Source organism: Dendropsophus ebraccatus, chromosome 14, assembly GCF_027789765.1.
Source record: "Dendropsophus ebraccatus isolate aDenEbr1 chromosome 14, aDenEbr1.pat, whole genome shotgun sequence".
Taxonomy (NCBI): domain Eukaryota; kingdom Metazoa; phylum Chordata; class Amphibia; order Anura; family Hylidae; genus Dendropsophus; species Dendropsophus ebraccatus.
Genome location: NC_091467.1, coordinates 41,001,446 through 41,021,250, shown reverse-complemented (window position 1 = coordinate 41,021,250; position 19,805 = coordinate 41,001,446). Strand labels below are relative to the sequence as shown.

The 19,805-nt window shown below is 42.7% G+C and overlaps 1 protein-coding gene across 1 annotated transcript; it reads right to left on the bottom strand.

Moving 5' to 3' along the window:
- Positions 1-2,620: 2,620 nt before the first annotated feature.
- LOC138772518 (interleukin-27 subunit beta-like) lies at positions 2,621-19,661 on the bottom strand. Its single transcript, XM_069952965.1, has 7 exons — positions 19,587-19,661; positions 19,404-19,477; positions 13,692-13,937; positions 10,897-11,014; positions 9,209-9,381; positions 6,840-7,003; positions 2,621-3,538 (listed from the first exon to the last, which is right to left on the bottom strand). The coding sequence occupies exons 2-7, from the start codon at positions 19,468-19,470 to the stop codon at positions 3,350-3,352; spliced, it is 957 nt and encodes a 318-aa protein (XP_069809066.1). The 5' UTR covers positions 19,471-19,477; positions 19,587-19,661; the 3' UTR covers positions 2,621-3,349.
- Positions 19,662-19,805: the final 144 nt, after the last annotated feature.

The window sequence follows — 19,805 nt, the reverse complement described above, 5'->3', positions numbered from 1 at the left end:
CCTTTAATCAAACAAAACGTGATGTGTTGATCTTCTTGATAGAATGTATAAAAAATACTTGTTCAATATATACAGTAGGGAAAATAAATATTTGATTCACTGCTGATTTTGCAACTTTTCCCACCCACAAAGAATGGAGAAATGTGTGGTTTTTTATCGTAGGTACACTTCACCACAGAGAGACAATCTTTTTTTAAAAAAAATCCAGAAATTAACTTTGTATGATATTAAAATTAATTTGCATTTTATTGCATGAAAAAAGTATTTGATACAACAGAAAACAGAGCTTAATATTTGGTACAGAAATCTTTGTTTGCAATGAGAGGATTAGATGTTTCCTGTAGTTCTTGACAAAGTTTGCCCCACTGCTTTATAAAGATCTCCAGATCTTTCTGGTTTCAGGGCTGTGGCTGGGCAACTTTAAGTTTCAGGTTCCTCCAAACATTTTCTATTGGGTTCAGGCCTGAAGACTGGCTAGGCTATTCTAGGACCTTGTCATGTTGGAAGACCTAGCCACGACCCATCTTCAATGCTTACTGAGCGAATGAGGTTGTTGGCCAAAATCTTGTCATACATGGCCTCATCTATCCTCCCTTAAATAGTTGTACAGAAAATTAATCCTGAAGTATGATGTTTCTACCCCCATGCCTTATATTCCAGACTGTCCTTGGGTTGTACTCGCTCTTCTTCCTCCAAACATGGTGAGTGGTGGTGATACCAAAAGGTTCTCTTTTGATCTTGTCTGACCACATGACCTCCCATCCCTCCTCTGGATCATCCAGATGGTCTTCAGTGAACTTCAAACAGGCCTGGACATGTGCCGGTATGAGCCGGGGACTTTGTGTGCCCTGCAGTATTTTAATCCATGATGGCATAGTGTGTTACTAAGGGTAACCTTTTAGTCTGTAGTCCCAGCTCTCTGCCTTCTCCCCAAGCTGCATGCCTATTGTCCTGCAACCCCATCCTAGCCTTGTGCAGGTTTAAAATTGTGTCCCAGGTGTCCTTAGACAGCTCTTGGTCTTGGCCATGGTGGAGAGGTGACTGATTATGTATGATTGATTATGTGGACAGGTGTTTTTTATACAGGTAACAAGTTCAAGCAAATGCAGTTAATACAGGTAATGAGTGCAGAGTAGAAGGACTAATGGGTCTGTGAGAGCCCTAATATACACCTGTAAAGCGCTGCAGAATTAGTTAGCACTATACAAATAAAAGAATTAATATTATGTTCACGGCACAAACTAGTGGATGAAACCGCAAACATTCTTATTTCCAACACCTGGTCCAGGAGGAAGTGCATGAGAGAGCGCTAAACCTTATGTGGTCTGCCTGGTTGAATTTCAGCAATTCTTAATGCTTACCCCTTTTTTTTTTTTTTTTTTTTGCAACGTTCCTCCATTTGCAGCCCAGTCACAGTACTGCCCACTCATCCACCACACTTCCTGTTTAGTCCTTGGAAACAAGGGACTGCCAGCTTTGGTTCTCCAAAAGCCGTCCATCGTCATTACAGCATCGCTCCAGTTCTTCCACTATCCTCCATGAAGCGTGCCCGGGCTTTTCATTATTCTACCTCCGCCTATCATTGTTTTCCTTAACCTTTTTAACCCCTTAACTACCACAGTTGTATATTTACGCCCTGAGGTCGTTAAGTGAGTTCAGAGGGGGGCCGCGTGGCGAACCTGCTCTGAACCGACACGATCTTGGGTGCTTTATGCAGCCCGGGACCACGGCTATTCCAATCGCCATGCCAGCTAATTAGCTTTTTAAATGCAGCTGTCAAAGTTGACAGCTGCATTTAAAAAGCAGCTTTTCCCATTCCCTGGTGTCTAGTGGGGGGGACGTGGTCGCGGAGGAGCGAACCCCGCATCTGAAACCGGCCAGGGTCTGCGCCTTAATTATGTGGGATGGGGTGATGAAGAGATGAGCAAAACCTGCCGAATGTCTATGGCTTCATCCATGTTTTACGTGGACCTCGGACTGCATCCTCCGTCTACAGACAGCGGGATTCAAATGCTGATCATTCAGGTTTGTGCAAATCAGAATTTTCTCTAGTGATGAACGGGCACTGGATCCGCGGCGGATTTCGCTGCAAATTCGCAGCGGATCGGGTGTGTGTGAAGGCACCCGTAAAAACAAATCAAATGCATCAGTCATCAATTTAGTCTGATTAATTTACTATTGCTTGCACAGAAAAGTCCAGGATGGCAGTCATGAGGTCTTCTAGAACTGTATCTATGGCTTCTAGGCAACAGGTTTACTTTAAGTTGGCCAAAGTGAACCAATGACTAATCCATTACATTCAGTTTCCTCTGTGGTTACTGTAGTTTCGCTCATCTAATTGTCTTATGTAAATAAAGAATAATCATTGTACTGTGAAAAGACATGGCTTTGATTCTTTTGCACATTATTTAGAAAGCTAAGAGGGTCCAATTGTGACAGTTATACAGAATGAGGCCATGTTCTCACACAGTATTTTTACTCAGTACAGTGGTGCCTTGGATTACGAACATAATTCGTTTCGGGACTGTGCTTGTAATCCAAATCACTCTTAAACCAAAGCAAATTTTCCCATAAGAAATCAATGAAATGCAGACAATTGGTTCCATGCCCCAAAAATAATGATTTTTTATTCTGAATAACAGGTAAAACATTACATTTTGAAACAGCTGAATATGTCATACAATAAGTTATTGTACAGTATAGCAATCAGCATGTGGTGTATTATGTATAGTAAGTGCATAAACCTGAAAAACAGTAGCAGCTTTTAGATACAGGAATTAAGCTGCAGACCCCCATAATGCAGTAGTGTAGTACAACAGGCTAGAATAGAGAAGCAGGGCTGCTGTCAGAGGTCTGTGTGGTCACATGACAGCAATGGGGAAAGTGGTGTGCTCAGCATGGACCAATCACAGAGCTGCGCAGGAGGACAGTGACAGAAACGGGGGGGCCGGGGCCGTGATCGGGCGTGCGGGGGTTTAAGGGGGCCGGGGCTGTAAGCTGCGGGCGGCCAGCGGCGTCACAGGGGTTAAAGGGGCCGGGTCCCATGCAGGCAGCGGATCCACTGCGTGTATTGGACCCATTGAGCTTAACAGTACAGGATCCGCAGCTGATTTCGCTGCAAACTCGCAGCATGAAAATCCGCTGTGGATCCTGTAGGTGTGAATGCACCCTTAAAGAGCTCCACATTTAGGTCACAATCTCCATATTAAAAAGCATAGAAAGAATCAGATTATATTGCAGAACTTAGTTATAAACAGAGCTTTGTTCTGCTATTTTCCCATTATATTATACATTACAGAATATAGTTATTTTCATTGTTATTTTCATTTTCATGGCTTTATGTATTTGCTTATTTTTTGTTTACTTGTCCTGGAAAACATATAAAATCATATGGGTTCCATGGACGACCAGTCACAACTTCACTCCAATGACTGTCATGTCCCAAGTCAGAAATATCTTTGGCCGCCACCTGGACATGTACAGTGGACCCTGGTCGAATTCCCCCAAGAATCAAAGAGGTCTTCTCATAGGGTCCAACCTGCAGGGTATAAACAAAATAATTGAAAATACAAGCCGACTATAATCCAGTTTTTTTTTAAGTCAAAAAATTAACTTTTACAGTGTTAACCATTTTGGCTCTGAAAGAAACTACACAGTAGAAGGAACAGCTGTGGAATATAAAATGCTGCTATACAAAAAAAAGATTAAAGGTTAACTCTTCTAATGCCAAAATGTATCTCCTTTGTCCTAGCAATAAGACACTTGAGTAGTTAAAAACATATCTGATACATGGCTAGAGCTGCAACCCTGGTCTGCAGGATTAAGTGAGAGCTACGTATACAAACTTTTTTTTTTTTTTTTTACTTGAGCTTTCTTTTTTTCTACTGTCAATCTACTATCACATTTCTCTGAAAATAAGACAGAGAAATGTGGAAAAAGGACTAAAGCTTATTTTCAGAGAAACATGGTGCATCCCCTACACTGTAGCCTCATACAGTAGTTAGACGCCATACTGTATGTCCATACTTAGGCTCCTATACTATAAGTTCCCCTGCAGTTCAGCCTCCATATTGTATACCACCCTCCTCTGTGGTTCTTCCCCCATAATGTATATATCCCCTCTGTGCAGTAAGCTCCCCATACTGTATGCCTCCCTCCCCTCCCCCCCCCTGTATTTGTTCCAGCATACTGTATGCATCCCCCTCTGCGGATAGTGTAGTTCTCATACTTTATATCTCCCTCCCCCTTTGTAATTGGTCCACGTACCCCCTGTCCCCCCATATTTACTGTCCCTGACTGTGCATCTTTTTACCACTCCTGCCTCCCCTGCAGCCTGTGTTGGCCAGGGCATAAAAAGTCTGGTACTGCTTGGCTGATGCTTAGCCGCCCAGTGTCAGGGATCTGGTCACTTGATTTCAATTAGGCCTTGTCTTTTGAGTGCGGCTTATATTTCAAGCCTACTGCAAAAGACCTGTAAAATAAAGCTAGGTCTAATTTTCGGGGTAGGTCCTATTTTTGGAGAAAAGTGGTAGTACAGCCTGTCTATAAGCTATAAGCTATAATAGCAAATGCACCATAGCAGGCATGAAGGCCTTCAGGAGACTGCTATATGGCAGCTGGTCAGCACACTGAGAAAGCTCAGGCAATATGGCTGTCCATAATAATGTAAAAAAATATATAAAATAATCAACACTTACTGGAAACATTTAAAGGGGTATTCCATTCATACATAACTTTTGGTATGTTGCTTTGAGACTAATAATTCATTCCATAACAATTATCTATTCAATATCCTTCCCCCAGTTCTCAGCTGCTGCTTTTTTTTGCTGAAAACACAAAATTCTGTTTGTGAGCCTTTCTCTCTGTCTCCCCCTCCTCCCCCCTCACTTCTGATGTAAACAAGTCCCTGGCAGGCTGTATCTGCAACATTGTAGCTTCTTTGTAATGCTGGGAGGATTATTAGCAACTTCACCTCAGATTAACAACCCCCAGCATTAAAAAGAAGCTACAAAGTTGCAGATGAAGCAAGTCGGGACCAGTTTAAATCATTTGTCTCAGAAGGGAGGGGGGAGGAGGGGGAGGAGGGGGAGAAAAGCTCACACAGATTTGTGTTTCTTCAGCAGAAAGCAGCAGCTGAGAACCGGGAGAAGGATTGTTTTGTTGTTCTTTTGCATCAATAATACAGCTAAAGAAGAATAACACTATATAATGTTTACTATAAACATTAGCATGAAACATAAAAAGAAACATTGAGGCCCCATTCACACGTCTGTGTCAGTTTTTACTGTCAGGAAATCCTGATCAGGAGACCTCAAATGTCATCAGGAAAGTATCAGGATTTCCTTACAGTAATCCGTTTTTACTTTCAGAAAACCATCAGGAAACCATCAGGAAAAATCTTCAGGATTTCCTGATGAGAAAAAAAAGGTGTTAGAATGGTGTAGAATGCCAACATACATCACAGGTACCCACACAGCCCCTAGTGTACCTGGATGGCCACAGGCTGCAGAAGTACAACTCCTATCATGACCTGTCATCAAGACATGGTGGGAGTTGTAGTTCTGGAACCTGGATGGCCACACGCTGCAGAAGTACAACTCCCATCATGACCTGTCAGCAGATCATGGTGGGAGTTGTAGTTCTGCAACCTGGATGGCCACAGGCTGCAGAAGTACAACTCCAATCATGGCCTGTCAACAGAGCATGGTGGGAGTTGTAGTTCTGCAACCTGGATGGCCACAGGCTGCAGAAGTACAACTCCTATCATGACCTGTCAGCAGAGCATGGTGGGAGTTGTAGTTCTGCAACCTGGATGGCCACAGGCTGCAGAAGTACAACTCCCATCATGACCTGTCAGCAGAGCATGGTGGGAGTTGTAGTTCTACAACCTGGATGGCCACAGGCTGCAGAAGTACAACTTCCATCATGACCTGTCAGCAGAGCATGGTGGAAGTTGTAGTTCTGCATCCTGGATGGCCACAGGCTGCAGAAGTACAACTTCCATCATGACCTGGTGGGAGTTGTAGTTCTACAACCTGAATGGCCACAGGCTGCAGAAGTACAACTCCCGTCATGACCTGTCAGCAGAGCATGGTGGGAGTAGTAGTCCTAAGGGGTAAACTCACCTGTCCTGGATCCTGCTCTGTCAGGGCAGCGAGGTTGAGGTCCGGGGCAGCCCTGTGGTGAGGTCTGGGTTGCGGGCAGAGTGCAGTGGTCCGGGGCGGTCGGAGGTGCGGAGCATGTGGCAGGCGGCCCGGTGGTGAGTTCCGGAGGGGGGGGGGGGGGTGTAGGGTCAGATGATGGATGATGGAGAGCGGGCGGCACAGTGGTGAGTTCCCGGGGGGGGGGGGGGGTCGGATGATGGAGAGTGTGCGGCCGGCTGGCCCTGTAGTGCCAGGCAGAGTGCGGTGCAGCGGTTGGGCAGGGGGGGGGATTTGGTTGATCAGGCAGCGGCCAGTCCCGTGGTGAGGTCCGGACTCCGGCCAGAGTGCAGGGCGGGTGGGGGGGGGGATATCGGGCGACAGGCAGTCCTGTGCTGAGGTCCGGGTGCCTCAGCGGGGCTGGCTCTCTACCAATCCGGAATCGCGGGCACTTTCCTGATGTACATCAGGAAAATGCTGTGATTCCAGCGCTCCCATAGACTTCTATGGGGGCGTCCGTGACCGATTTCTGGACGAAAATAGGAAGGGATCTAAAAAAAACGGTCCTATTTTCCGGAACGGACACCCTTACGGAAAAATCCAGAAGGGTGTCCATGTCTAATGTTAGCCTATGAGTCCGGAAATCCGGACAGATTTTCCGGACGTGTGAAGGGGGCCTAATACCATTCTATTTCTTACCGTGATGTAGGATTTGGAACCCTCCCTTCTGTAACGGACCTTGTACTTCAATGGAAAAATCTCTGGGTATGGCCAAGAATGTGGAGGCTTCCATTGTATATGTAACTTCTTGCTTTCACGACACATGGAAGATACAGTGACATTCACTGGAGGATCAGGACGTACTATTAAACAATACAGAATAAAATATTATGAACTACTATAGGTAATGGCTATTATGGCTTTCACATATTGACAATTGTGCAAATCTTTAACCCCTTCAAGACAGAGCACTTTGATGCACAAAAGTCTGGGTCAGATTAATGCAATGTTCCCCTCGCCTTCTAAGAGCCATTCTTCTAAGAGAGATTTTTTTTGTGATTTATAATTTAATAAAATCAGCAATCCTGGTGGGGTTTGTTTTTAATTCCCTTTACGCCGTTCACTGTGCAGGAACAATAATGTTATATTTTAATAGATCGGACAATTCTGAACGCTACAATATGTAATTTATTATTTATTTTTATAATGGGCAAGGGGGTCTTTGAAACTTTTATTGGGAGGGGGATTATAAGGGTTGTTTTAATACTCTAATAAAACTTTTTTTATTACTTTTTTTTTTACTCTTTTATCACTGTAAAATATGCAATCATCAGTGCATCATAGCATAGATCAGTGTTATCAGCGATCTATGTATAGATGAGACTCTGTACATAGATCGCCGAACCGACAGGATGGAGGTAAGGAGCTTACCCCCGCCTGTCAGCACATGCGATTGGGACCCCCGCAGAACGGCTACGGGCTTCCCAATCACTCAGCGACAGATGCTTGATCTGTCACTGAGCACGTTTAAGGGGTTAATGAGAGTAGGCTGCGGGATTGCAGCTGACTCTCATTACCTCCAGGCCCCGGACATTAATGTGAGCAGGATCGCCCTCTCTGCAGCGCTCACGCTCACATCAGGAAGCCCCTGTAGTCAGGAACGTATATATACATTCCTACTGCATTGGGTATGTGCAGTAGGAACGTGTATATATATGTACATGTTACTGACGAGAAGGGGTTAACGTGTTCTCCAGTCACATCATTTAAAGGGAACCAATCACACCGAATATGCCCCTAATGATAAGGAAACGTGCTGGTACATCACCCAGCACGCTTCCTAAACATACCCCTGTACCCTCCGTGCCCTCCTTGTTTACATCGTAATCTTACATTTCTGAAGTCCCGCGCTGTATGGTAAATAGATGTAAGTAGTCACGGTGGGCGTATGTAGTCATGGTCTTGGGCGGTTGCGAGCAATGTAATCACGCCCAGAGAGGCGTGATTGAAAGGCCTGCACTCTGCTGATGTCACCCGGGGCCGGCGTTCCACTCCAGCGCTGCAGTGGCGTCTTTAGCATGCCGCAGTACGTCAGCGTCTACCCCTGCCAAACTGCGCATGCGCGGCGTGCTAAAGACGTCGCCGCATCGTAAAAGTTTTTTTAAAAATTGTTTGCTACTCTCCAGAGCATCAGGGAAGTTGATCTCGAGCTGATAGCCAAGGTCCTAACATTTTTGCCCAGGCAGAGTTCAGGCTCGTTGCAGGGTCTGTGCTAGAATTCTGTCCAAAAAGTGTCGCACAAGACTTATTTTCAATATTTATTATAGGTTTTAGACATTTTAGAAACACTTTTGCGCTGGCTATAGATGAGTGAATCTACAGTAGGAACAAAATGGTTTTTTTTCCTATCGGGATTCTGCTGCGGGCTTTAAAGTTTGCTCCACTTCCTGCCGCTTCTCCCCAGGTGCTGGAGAAAGATGGATTCAGTCCTGGGAAACTGGAACTTTCCCAGAACTGGATCCATCTTTTTCCAGCACCTATGGAGAAGCGGCAGTGATAGGAGCAGACTTTAAAGCCTTCAGCCTGATGAGCAGAGTCCTGATAGGAAAAAAGCACTTTGTTCCTACTGTAGATTCGCTCATCTCTAGAGCCGGGTATGAAAAATGGGGTGGGGCTAAATCGTGCTGCTGTGTGCCAAAAACTGCACATCAAGAACTGTCTCAGAAGTCTGGCTGGTGCACGTCAAGCAAAGTAATATCTAAACTAAGGCCAGTTTCACACATAACGGTCTGCATATTACATGGCATCATGAAAGCGTGCACTTTTTAGCAAGATGTTTTCTTGCTAAAAAAAAAAAAAGTGTGTCTTACCATTGCGGGAATGTTAATATTTTATATGAATTGTTCTTTGTGTTCATAAGCAAGGGCTACAAATATAAAATATAAACAGTAAAGGTTTTGGACATTTATTTTTATAGTATAATAATGCAGTGTTTTTTAGACACTTCATTAAAGCCCTTTGTGACTATACCGTTAATGCGGAACTTCCCATTTTTTCTGTAAACTCACTGATGTTCTCCACAAAGAAATCGTGCAGCTGTGTTACTGATCCCAGCGGGTTGATAGCTGTTACATTAAGAAGATAAGGAAACTCTTCAAACATCTGAAAGTTACTTATCAGGCAGCTGTGTGGATTCATCTCGTGCTGTATACATTCTTGTGGTGGCCCCATTAGGCCTGACCTAGTAATAAATACATTAAGGGTGGATTGTGTCTTTGATTGGATGCAATGATCAAACTACAGACAGTATAAATGCATATAAAATCATTCCTTTATAGTTGTTCACTTAGCGAAACTTAAAGGAGTTGTCCAACCCTTTTTTCTTATTGGACTAGACCATCGTTTGTAATCCCTCCCTTTCCCTTCGATGCTCCTCACCCTCCACTATGAATATAACTCTGACTACTCTACTCCTAGAACTCTTTATTACTAGGCTATGTTCACACTACGTAAGTTTTATATTAATCACGGGTGTTATTGCTGATTTGCAACAATGGCCATGATTAACACGAAACTTACATAGTGATGCCGTCTATAGAATCACGGCTGTATACACATAATATACACTCTGGCCGGGATCGCTAACGGTGCTGCAAAAAACCTACATGTCAGTTTTCTTCAGTTTTCACTGAATAGCGGCCACAGAGAACTTGTCAGTTCACACAATGGAGCGTGCGGCAGAGAAGGAGGTACAGTAATACCGATAGGATACAAGGGCAGGCAAGATGGATGAAAGAGGTGTGTTTTACTGTGCCACTCTACTGTATCTCTTTTTTCCATACCCCGGACACCTGCAGCTTGCTCTGCCCTTTATATGGTCACTGCATAGGTAAGAGATGCGGTTGTTATTGAGCTCCCCCACTGTATGTGGCGACTGCAGATTCTCCAGTCCGGTTTCTAATTTTTCTAGCACCTGCCCTGTAAAACGACAGCCAGCGTATAAAACGACCCCTGACTTTTCAGAAGATTTTCCTGGGTTAAAAAGTAGTACTATTTTATTTTACACTTTTTAGTACCCCAAGGGACCTTGCATAAGCAGTCATTTCATTGGTAATATACCTAACTGCCAAATTGTAACATAACTATGAACTTTGAAATCTATGCTCTACTAGCTCTTCAGAATTGCATTTTGGGGATGCCAATGAGAACAGGCACAGCATCTGCCAAATCACTATCTAGATTCTGCAGTTGCTATTAACTGCCAGGATCAGACTGAAGTCAGCAGGTAAGTATACAACCGGCAGGTAACATACAGCCGTCACTCGCCGTAAATGGAGCAAGCACAGCTCACGAGCCTCCACATGTACATTTTTCAGGAAGAAATTAAAAGTTTTAGTGTGAAACATCAACAGTATACCAAACCAAACCAAAGTACCAAACCAAACAAGCAATTATAAAAATACTTTTAAAAATACATTTTACATGTATTTTGCTTATATGAATTGTACAAAATAATGAAAATATGAATATATTAATTATTTATTAGTAAATTTATATAAAAAGGCCATTGTGTGGTTGTATAAAATATTAAAATTACACAAAAAAACATAAAAACATATAAAAGTAAATAAATCTACTGTCTGGCCATGAAGGTGTTAATGCAACAAATAGAAATAGTTTTGTTCAGTGTAGGTAATAATAAATACATTACAAATTACAGTTATTCTATATCCCTTATTTTATAAAGAGATATTACCTGTATGTTGTGAGGAAAGAGGTGTGTATATTGGGATCAGGATGCAGGTCCCAGTAACATTTTACTTTTTCTGGATAACTTGAAGACCAACATTGGATATGGAGCCGATCTGGAGGAACTAAGTAAGACCATTATTCATGACAAAATTATAAAGAGCATCTATATTCCATATAACAGGACTATACTGGGTATTGTGTGGTGGATGGATGTACTGGGACAGAGGCGCTCTTATTATCCACTCTTCTTTACAGATAAGGCTGTTAGAGGGGGACCCACCTCCATTAACTTTCAAATCCCTAAAGGTCCCCAAAAGTAGTGAAAGTACTTGTATTTTGGAGCTTTTCTTTACTGAAAAAGGTGAAGAGTGTTATGGAACCAAGCGATCATATAGTAGATGTTTACAATATGTTGTTTGTTTTGCAGTACCTACTGTAAACTCCTCTCTACAATCTTTATACAGCAGGTAGACAATAGCATAGTATGCATTGGCATACCTGCCATAGAGGCATGGTATGCAGCTACTATAGGGCCTGGTCAAGGACTGAATGGTCCGTTACCGAATGTGGATGGCTCCCACTTTGGCCCATGTCCATCCAAACCACCCACTTTATCATCTGCTTTGATGCTCGATAACCAGGGAATCCAGGACACTTGCCAGGGACCACCACTTTTAGCTGTATGGGCACATGTGCATGAAAACTGTCAATATAGACTGCAGGCAATGTCGGACCTGCAGCCTATACTGAGAGCAAACATTGACCGCTACCCTGACACCGTTCAAGCTCAGATGATGTCACTTATCAGCACCTGCACTGCAGAGGAGGAAGAAGGCAGTCAGACTCAGCTTTCATGGCAGGGGTGCCATAAGTCAGCACCCCACTCCTCAGACATTGATGGCCTATCCTGTAGATAGGCCATTAAAGGGGTACCGTATTTTCCGGCGTATAAGACGACTTTTTAACCCCAAACAATCTTCTTAGATATCGGGGGTCGTCTTATACGCCGGGTATGGTCGCCCCATACAGTGGAGGAGTTCAAAAATGGCCCCATCCCCTCTGTATGGGGCGACCACTAAAAAACAAAACAAAAAACAATTAACTCACCTTGGGCCTGTTCCCGGTGCAGGCAGTGTGACATACATTGACTGTGCCGGAGAACCCCAAAGCTCTCCCGAGCAGCCGAGTGTCTCATCGGAGAAGCTCTCAGACGCTCGGCTGCCGGGAGAGCTTCGGAAGAATGACAGAGGCTCTCGGGAGAGCTTTGGGGATCCCAGGCGCAGTTAGAGTACGTCACACTGCCTGCGCCAAGAACGGGACAGGAAGCGCGCAGAGGCCGGGAACGGGCCCCAGGTGAGTAAACTGTTTGTTTGGTTTTTTATTTAGCTGTAGTTAACCCCTGCCTGACCGCAGCAGGGCTGTGGTCAGGCAGGGGTTAACATTTTCCGGCATATAAGGCGAACCCCTAACAATCTTCTTGAAAGTCAGGGGTCGTCTTATACGCCCAGTCACCTTATACCCCAGAAAATACGGTATTCCCATCTCAGCTAATATAGTTAATCTCATGGGCTTGTCAAGTTTTATATTTTTGCAAATACATTCCTTTAGCAAACTTGATTCCTTCTCTTGATTTGCTGCTCTTGAACATTGAATTGTTGACAGCTCATTCTCAAGTTTACAGACCACCACTCTGCGCTAAAAGCATATATATATATATATATATATATATATATATATATATATATATATACAGTACTATACAGTACATATTATACATACACTATGGGCCACATGTATCATCCGGCGGACGGATGATTTTTGGCGGAAAGTGCCGATTTGCGTATTATTTTATACGCAAATGGCCGATTTGCGAATAAAATAATCGCAAATCGGCACTTTCCGCCGAGTACGCCAGGGGGCGGAAAGTAGGCGGGAAGTGGGCGGAACGGAGGGCGCGGACTCAGAGTCCGCGCGATTTATCATCCGTTCCGCCCAAATGTACGCCGAAAACCTACTCCAGTCCTCAGCTGGCGTAGGTTTTCGGCGGTGCGCACCGGCGCGCACAGGATTTATGTACAGGCAGTCCGCCTCTGCATAAATCCCCGTACCGCCGGAGCTGCGGGGGCATTTTTAAGTCCGGCGTAAAAAACGCCGGACTTAATAAATGCCTCCCTATATCTCTACACATCTACATTATAGCTATATATACACCAGCCCGCCCACTGTCTTAGAGCAGACTGGTGGTCTGTAACCTAGACAATGATCTGTCAACAATGCAATGGAAACAATAGTATGTGAGGAGGAGGACACAAGTTTACTAAATGAATGTATTTTAAAAAATATTTAACTTGGTAAGCCTTACAAGTATTTAAGTAAAATAGTATAACTATTATTTGACATGAGAATACCCCCTTAGCCTATGTTCACACTACGTTAGAGACCAGCCGTTCCGTGACCCGGCTGGGTCACGGAACGGCCGGTCTCTGCAAAGATCATCCCGGCCAGTATCAGCGCGCGCCCGCATCAGAACTCCTCACAGCACACTATGAAGCTTGTGGCCGGAGCCGCTTGCTTCATTGTGTGAACTGACAGGTCTCAATTCACTGAATTGCGGCCACAGAAAACTGACATATCAGTTCTTTGCAGCGCCGTATGGGATCCCGGCCGGAGTGTATACTATGTGCATACGCTCCGGCCGGGTTCCCATAGCAGATAAGGCAGTGCTCCACACTGTAGTAGTGTGAACGTAGCCTTAAAGTTATAATCCCAGATAACAGGAAATAGAAGGATTAAACTTACGTCCAAGTTGTAGTTCTGTTAGGGATAAGATCTCATTGGTGTGCGGGTGATGACAAGTGTAGTTACCACTCTGGTGTTTTTTTGCATCGGCTAGAATGAGGTGACGGCTAAAATTTGAATATATATCATCACTGTTCACAATTTTCCTTCCATTAAACTTCCACTGAACATAAGGAAAAGACGTATTACAGTCCAGTATTATCTCTTCTCCTAGCTGACCAAGCCGATGAGTAACTGGAATGGTCACTGCAAATAGGAGAGTTAAACGCCCATCATTTTCTTCATTAGCACCAGTACTATATACAGTATACCAATACAATGCTTCAGAAAAGAAAAGACAAATGCATAAACAATAAATTCATGCACATAAATATACAATAGATAGTTAGCCCGACAGGATAACAATAGGTAATTACAAAAACAAAACAAAGGAAAATTAAACTAATAAAATAAAAATTTAAATTAGTTTTATCATAGTTGTTTGCAGTGTCGGACAGGGGTATCTGGGGCCCACCAGAGGAAATGATCCTGAGGGCCCACCAATGAATGACCAGTGGAAAAAAAATATTTCAGTCAGTATTTGTGTAGGTTCTAAAGCTGGGGGCCCACCGGAGGATCCTCTGGTCCTCTGGTGGGCCAGTCCGACACTGTTTGTTTGTACATATTGCCTTATAACATAAAATAAGGATAAAATAGTATCTTGCTACTTATCTATATGCATTGCAATGTACTGCAGTGGTCACTTTTTTCTGTCACCACTTTTTTCCCATTATAGTCCAAGGATGCTGCCTCTCAATAAGAAGACAACCCCCTTAGTCCAATTAAAGACCACTTTTTGCACCACACTTTGGAATTATATGTGAACTTAATCATCTAGAAGCAGATCCAAAAATATATTTATTTTTTTAAACTGAAGCAATAAGGAGGAAGAGACTTGCAAGGGACATCAAGGGGGAGATGCTGCTCACATGGTGCTGAATTAGTGGAGCACCATGTCCTGTACAGTGTGTGTGTGTGGGGGGGCTGGTTAGTCCTACATCCTTTGTTACTAAGTAGTAAAAACTGATTTTTCTTTACTGAAAAACTGCATTGTTAACTTACAAAAAGCTAAGAAACTGGCTCAAGTCTCATAAAATGGGTTGAAGGGAAAACTAACACTTTGACTTTTCTGTCCTGAGTGGCAGAACCTGGCCTATCTTGTACCTTGCAGCTCCTGGGCCCAAAGCAGAATCTGTAACCCACCTGCTATCTGCCACTTATTGTATATTATTGGTCTCTACTTATGTAGCAAAGGGGCCATTGGGCCCCCTCAAGCACCAAGTCTTCAGTGCAACTGCTGCCTCTACAACTGCGCAACTGGCTGACACAGTTAAAGGGGACCGTATCTTAACTTATACATATAACCTCTATCTACCTAGCTGTTCTTCAAGAAATAAAGTACATACTAAAGCCCATGTAGCTGTATGTTTATATATTTGCTTTGTATGCTTAGAACATCAACAAAAAGCAGAACTGCATATTCCATATTAACCCCTTTAGGTCCATAATATGTATATATACGTTCTTATTGCACATGCTCCGTGCAGCAGGAACGTGTATATACAGTCCTGAACTAAAGGGGCTTTAAATGTGTGCGGGACCGCTTCAATGTGAGTGGTCCTGTACACATCAGTGTGGCTGGTGCTTGAGCTAATCTCAGACAGCCACGGTCTCACAGCTGCCTGTCAATAAGTACCTGTCACTGACTGATCGGGACCCTTGCAGGTACTTGTACCAAAAGGCGGTGGTAAGCCACTTACCTTTGTCCTGTCGGATCAGCGATCTGTGCATAGAGTCTGCTGTCAGGCAGACTCTATGCACAGATCGCCAATAATACAGATCCCCCTTTCCCATTATACAAATAAACATATTACATATCTTAGCATGCAGAATTGTCCAATCTATTAAACTTTAACAATATTGTTCCTGCATGGTGAAAAGTGTAAATGAAAAGCAAAAAAACAAAAACAAAACAACATTATTGTTCCCACACGGTGCACGGCAAATGTTTCTCCTACACCAATATGATACTAATAAAAACTAGAGATCATGCCGCAAAAAATGACACCCAACCAACCCTGTAGGTGGAAAACAAAAGCGTTATGTCCCTTAGCAGACGAGACATTGCTTAAATTTGACCTGGACATCCGGGCACCAATTACCTTCGGTTATGCAGCTTTAATTTCACATTTAAAAAAAATCCATGTCTAAGATTAAATGGTGGTTTTTGTAGTTATACAGATATCTGTTAGCTGCTTCCAATAGCACATTTTTGTGCATAATTCATGTTAGGGCAACACCAAAGCAGATCTGGGAAACCATGTGCCCTAAAAATAGCTGTAAATCTGACATGGGAGGATATTGCCTCAGTATGGAGAAAGCTGGACCTGTTGAACTTGCTATTTCTGGGAACCCTGCCAAACAGCGGTAATAAAATAATAAAGTATATGTAGCAAAACAACCTGACAGAGAAAATACTTCAATTACATTTCGGTGTGTAAGGCTGTTTTCACACTGCATCCTACAGGGTCTATCAGAGGTATGCATGAGGGGAATTTCCTAGTGTGTACCTACAATACAAACCCCTTAGTGTACAGATACAGTTGACAGATGGGCCCCATATACTTAGAAACACAGAAGATTGTCCTCAGAATAAGTCTGTTTGCTTCAACTAATCTGCTCTAATATTTATTCCTTTCTTATTATGTTAGGATAGATTTATGTATATCCCAGGCAGGTTTACATTCACTTACTGTGGATTTGCCAACCACCTCTGCTGGAAGTTTGTTCCAAGCATCTACTACTCTTTCAGTAAAATAATATTTTCTTGTTGCTTCTGATCTTTTTCCCAACTAACCTCAGACTGTGCCCCTTCGTTCTTGTGTTCAGTTTCTTACTCCTGAGCCTTATTTAGGTCTTTAATATTTAAATCAATCTTGCCCCCTTATTTCCTCCAGTCTATACAGATTTAGATCCTTAGGGTGTGTTCACATGTACAGGATCCGCAGCAGATCTGCTGCAGATTTGATGCTGTCTTCAGTTATTTAGATGAAATCTGCTGCGGATCCGGTACGTGTGAAAGTACCCTTTAAGAGCTTGTGTCATTCAGAAAACTAGGTCTAAACTGATGTATAGTTATGTCCTCCATACTGGGGACAGGGATGTAAAGTAATTTACTAAAAACAGCACATTTGTTCTCTTTTGTTCTGATTTTACCATCTTTACCAGCTTTGTGACACAACCTCTTTTAGTCTTTCCGGGTAGATTAAGAGGGGGCCAAGCCTAGCTTCTGCACCGCTGCCCCTGAACCTTTAGCTATCCTTCGTTGGTCAATAGTAAACACCTTTAGCCTGTTCTGCACCTTTCTGTATATAAACTGTCAAACAGAATTCAATGATGGACATGTGGCAGAAGTGCAAAGCTGAGCCCCGTCTTCATTTATTTCTGATTGTCTCTCCTTGAAAAGTCTTATGCACTTTCTACAAATTAATAAACCACTCACACTGTAGACACAAACAGGCACAATGCTCAGCCCAGCACTTTTGTCTCCTAATTTTAGTGATCGTTGCAGGTTCTCCTTTCAGACACTTATCCCCCCAATGAGAACTTCTGACATGCTGCTACAACTTTCACAATACACCAGAAATGTAGCAGACCGTTAATTTTCAGGAATACATTCTGTTCAAAAAAAGATTGCAAAACCAGAAAAAAGGAAGGTTGTCTTTTTTTTTTCAAGTTCTATCAGCCTGTGTGGCGCTATTTGTGAGGGAGAAGTACAACAAGTAAATGTAAGAGACTGTAATATATCTTATTATTGATTCCTCTATATTTACATATTTTATATTTTTATATACCTTCCTGTTCCCCGTCTTCCTTAACTCATTGTACAAATTCTTATTATATCGTTCTAATTTAAACGATAATCGTTTTTGTGTAAATGCAGGAAACGATCAAATGACCAACGAGAAGTCCTTTGGTGCTGACACCAAAATCATTGTTAATCGTTCACTGTAATTCCGCATTCGTTCACTAATCGTCCAGTGTAATTCTCCATCGTTCTTTCATTTGCTGGGATAAGATGAAGTAAACAATTGTAGTAAGGATCGTAATTAAAAACTATCATTTTTTGTAATATGGTGAACGATTTCGGGTTAACGATAAACAGTCTCATTAACAATGTAATTGTTTAATTGTTAAAAATGACTTTGTCTAATAGGACCCTTAGGGCCCTATTACACCAACAGATTATTAGATTGGTCAGATAATCTGTTGGCGTAATAAGTCCCTTACTCTGCTAAAAATAAAATTTCGGAAATCTCATCCCTCTGAAGTGTCATGTTACAACTGCCTATAGTCAATGCGGAGGGGAAGGGTGGAGGGGAGGGGAAGGGTGGAGGGGAGGAGGAGGGTGGGGGTTGTTGTATCTGGAGAAAGACAAACAACTTTAAGGTAATTGTGACATTTTAGGCCCTGTGCACACAGAGCAAGAGTGGCGGAATGCCGCCAGCCTCTGTGTCATAATGACACTTTATGGGAGGCTCGCGCAATTCCGCCGCTCTTGCTCTGTGTAAACGAGGCCTTAGGGTCCTATTAGACAAAGCAATTTTTAACGATAAACGATTGCAAACAAGATTGTTTATCATTAACCTGAAATCTTTCACCATATTACACAGAACGATAGTCGTTAGTTACTATTAGAACGATTTTTCGATCATTCCCTGCAATTATACAGAATGATTATAGTCTAAATTCGAACAATATAAGGTTTTTCCACACGATAATCGTCCCGTGTAAAAAGGCCCTTACTCCTGTACAGCATTCACAGCTTTCGCTGCTCGGCAGGTACACTTTAAAGGGGTTATCCAGTTAGGTAAAATACATGTGGAATCATCCCCCCTCCTGGAGACATTTGTTCCATACTTGTTATTACCTTATCAGTTGCTTTCCCTCAGTTCTGAGCCTGCTGTTTTCTGATGAAGACACAGAAAACTGCATGTGAGCTGTTCATTCTGTCTCCCCCTCCTCTGCCCTCCCATCCAAGACGGCTCATGTAAACACATGTAAGTAGCGTCCCTGGCTGTCTGTATCAGCTGTCTGTGACCCAGGGAGGGTTAATCACATTGAGGTCATCAGCAACCTCAGATTAATCCTCCCATCATTGCAGTGCAGAATCAGCTTTAAATTCAGTGCAGAATCAGCTGTTTACATGAGCAGTCTCGGAAAGGAGGGGAAGGAGGGGGAGATGGAGTGAACAGCTTACACACAGTTTTCTGTGTCTTCAGCACAAAGCAGCAGCCTCAGAACTGGATAAGGAGACTGATAAGGTAATGACATGTATGGAATGAATTGTCTCCAGGATTCCACATATATTTTACCTAACTGGATAACTCCTTTAACAAATGTTGCACTAATGGATGAACAACACAGTGGAAGAAAATATAATACAATAGGGGTTTGCAACTACAATTTATCAAACTGCTTATTCCTATCACCCCCAGAATTCCACCTTTAAAAGGGTTTCCTAGGCAAATGTAAAACTTCATGTACTGTACATGTGCATTAATCCAATAAAGGCGTGCATATGCTATGTTTTTATGTTTTCGTTTTTGTCTGGTTCGATATACATACACATCCTAGACACATTTAAAACAAAAAAAAGCTTCTTTTCCTTACCTTTGTTTTCAAAGAATTCATAAGACGGAAGCAGAAGCACTGCTGCGATTGTTATTGTCCAAAACATTCTTGAACTTTAAAGAAAACAGGAACAGTCTCTACAATGTAAGCTCAATGAGAATAAGCGAAACGTGAAACCAGTATAAAAGATCCGGCTACTTTTCTGGGACTGAAATGTCTTACCTGCTGACAATATTGTTTTTCTGGTTGTTTGTTATATAAGATTCTCCTATTGGTTGGGAAAACTATTTGGAAACTAAAAGAAAGATCGCATGGGGAACAGACTTGAGCATTGCATAATCAAAAGTGAAAGAACCTCAAATTTCCAATTACAGCCATCTATTGTAGTAAATTCCCAATTCATTGGAAAGCCCACTTTATACTCATCCTTGACCAGTTTAA

What these genes read in the sequence shown, in the direction of transcription:
- LOC138772518 (XM_069952965.1), bottom strand. Translation starts at nt 19,470, where the DNA reads ATGTTTTGGACAATAACAATCGCAGCAGTGCTTCTGCTTCCGTCTTAT. An exon ending in TCTTTCCTCACAACATACAG is followed by an intron (nt 9,382 to 10,896) that starts GTAATATCTCTT and finishes ATTTATTACTAG; the next exon opens with GTCAGGCCTAATGGGGCCAC. An exon ending in GTTCCAAATCCTACATCACG is followed by an intron (nt 3,539 to 6,839) that starts GTAAGAAATAGA and finishes TATACCCTGCAG; the next exon opens with GTTGGACCCTATGAGAAGAC.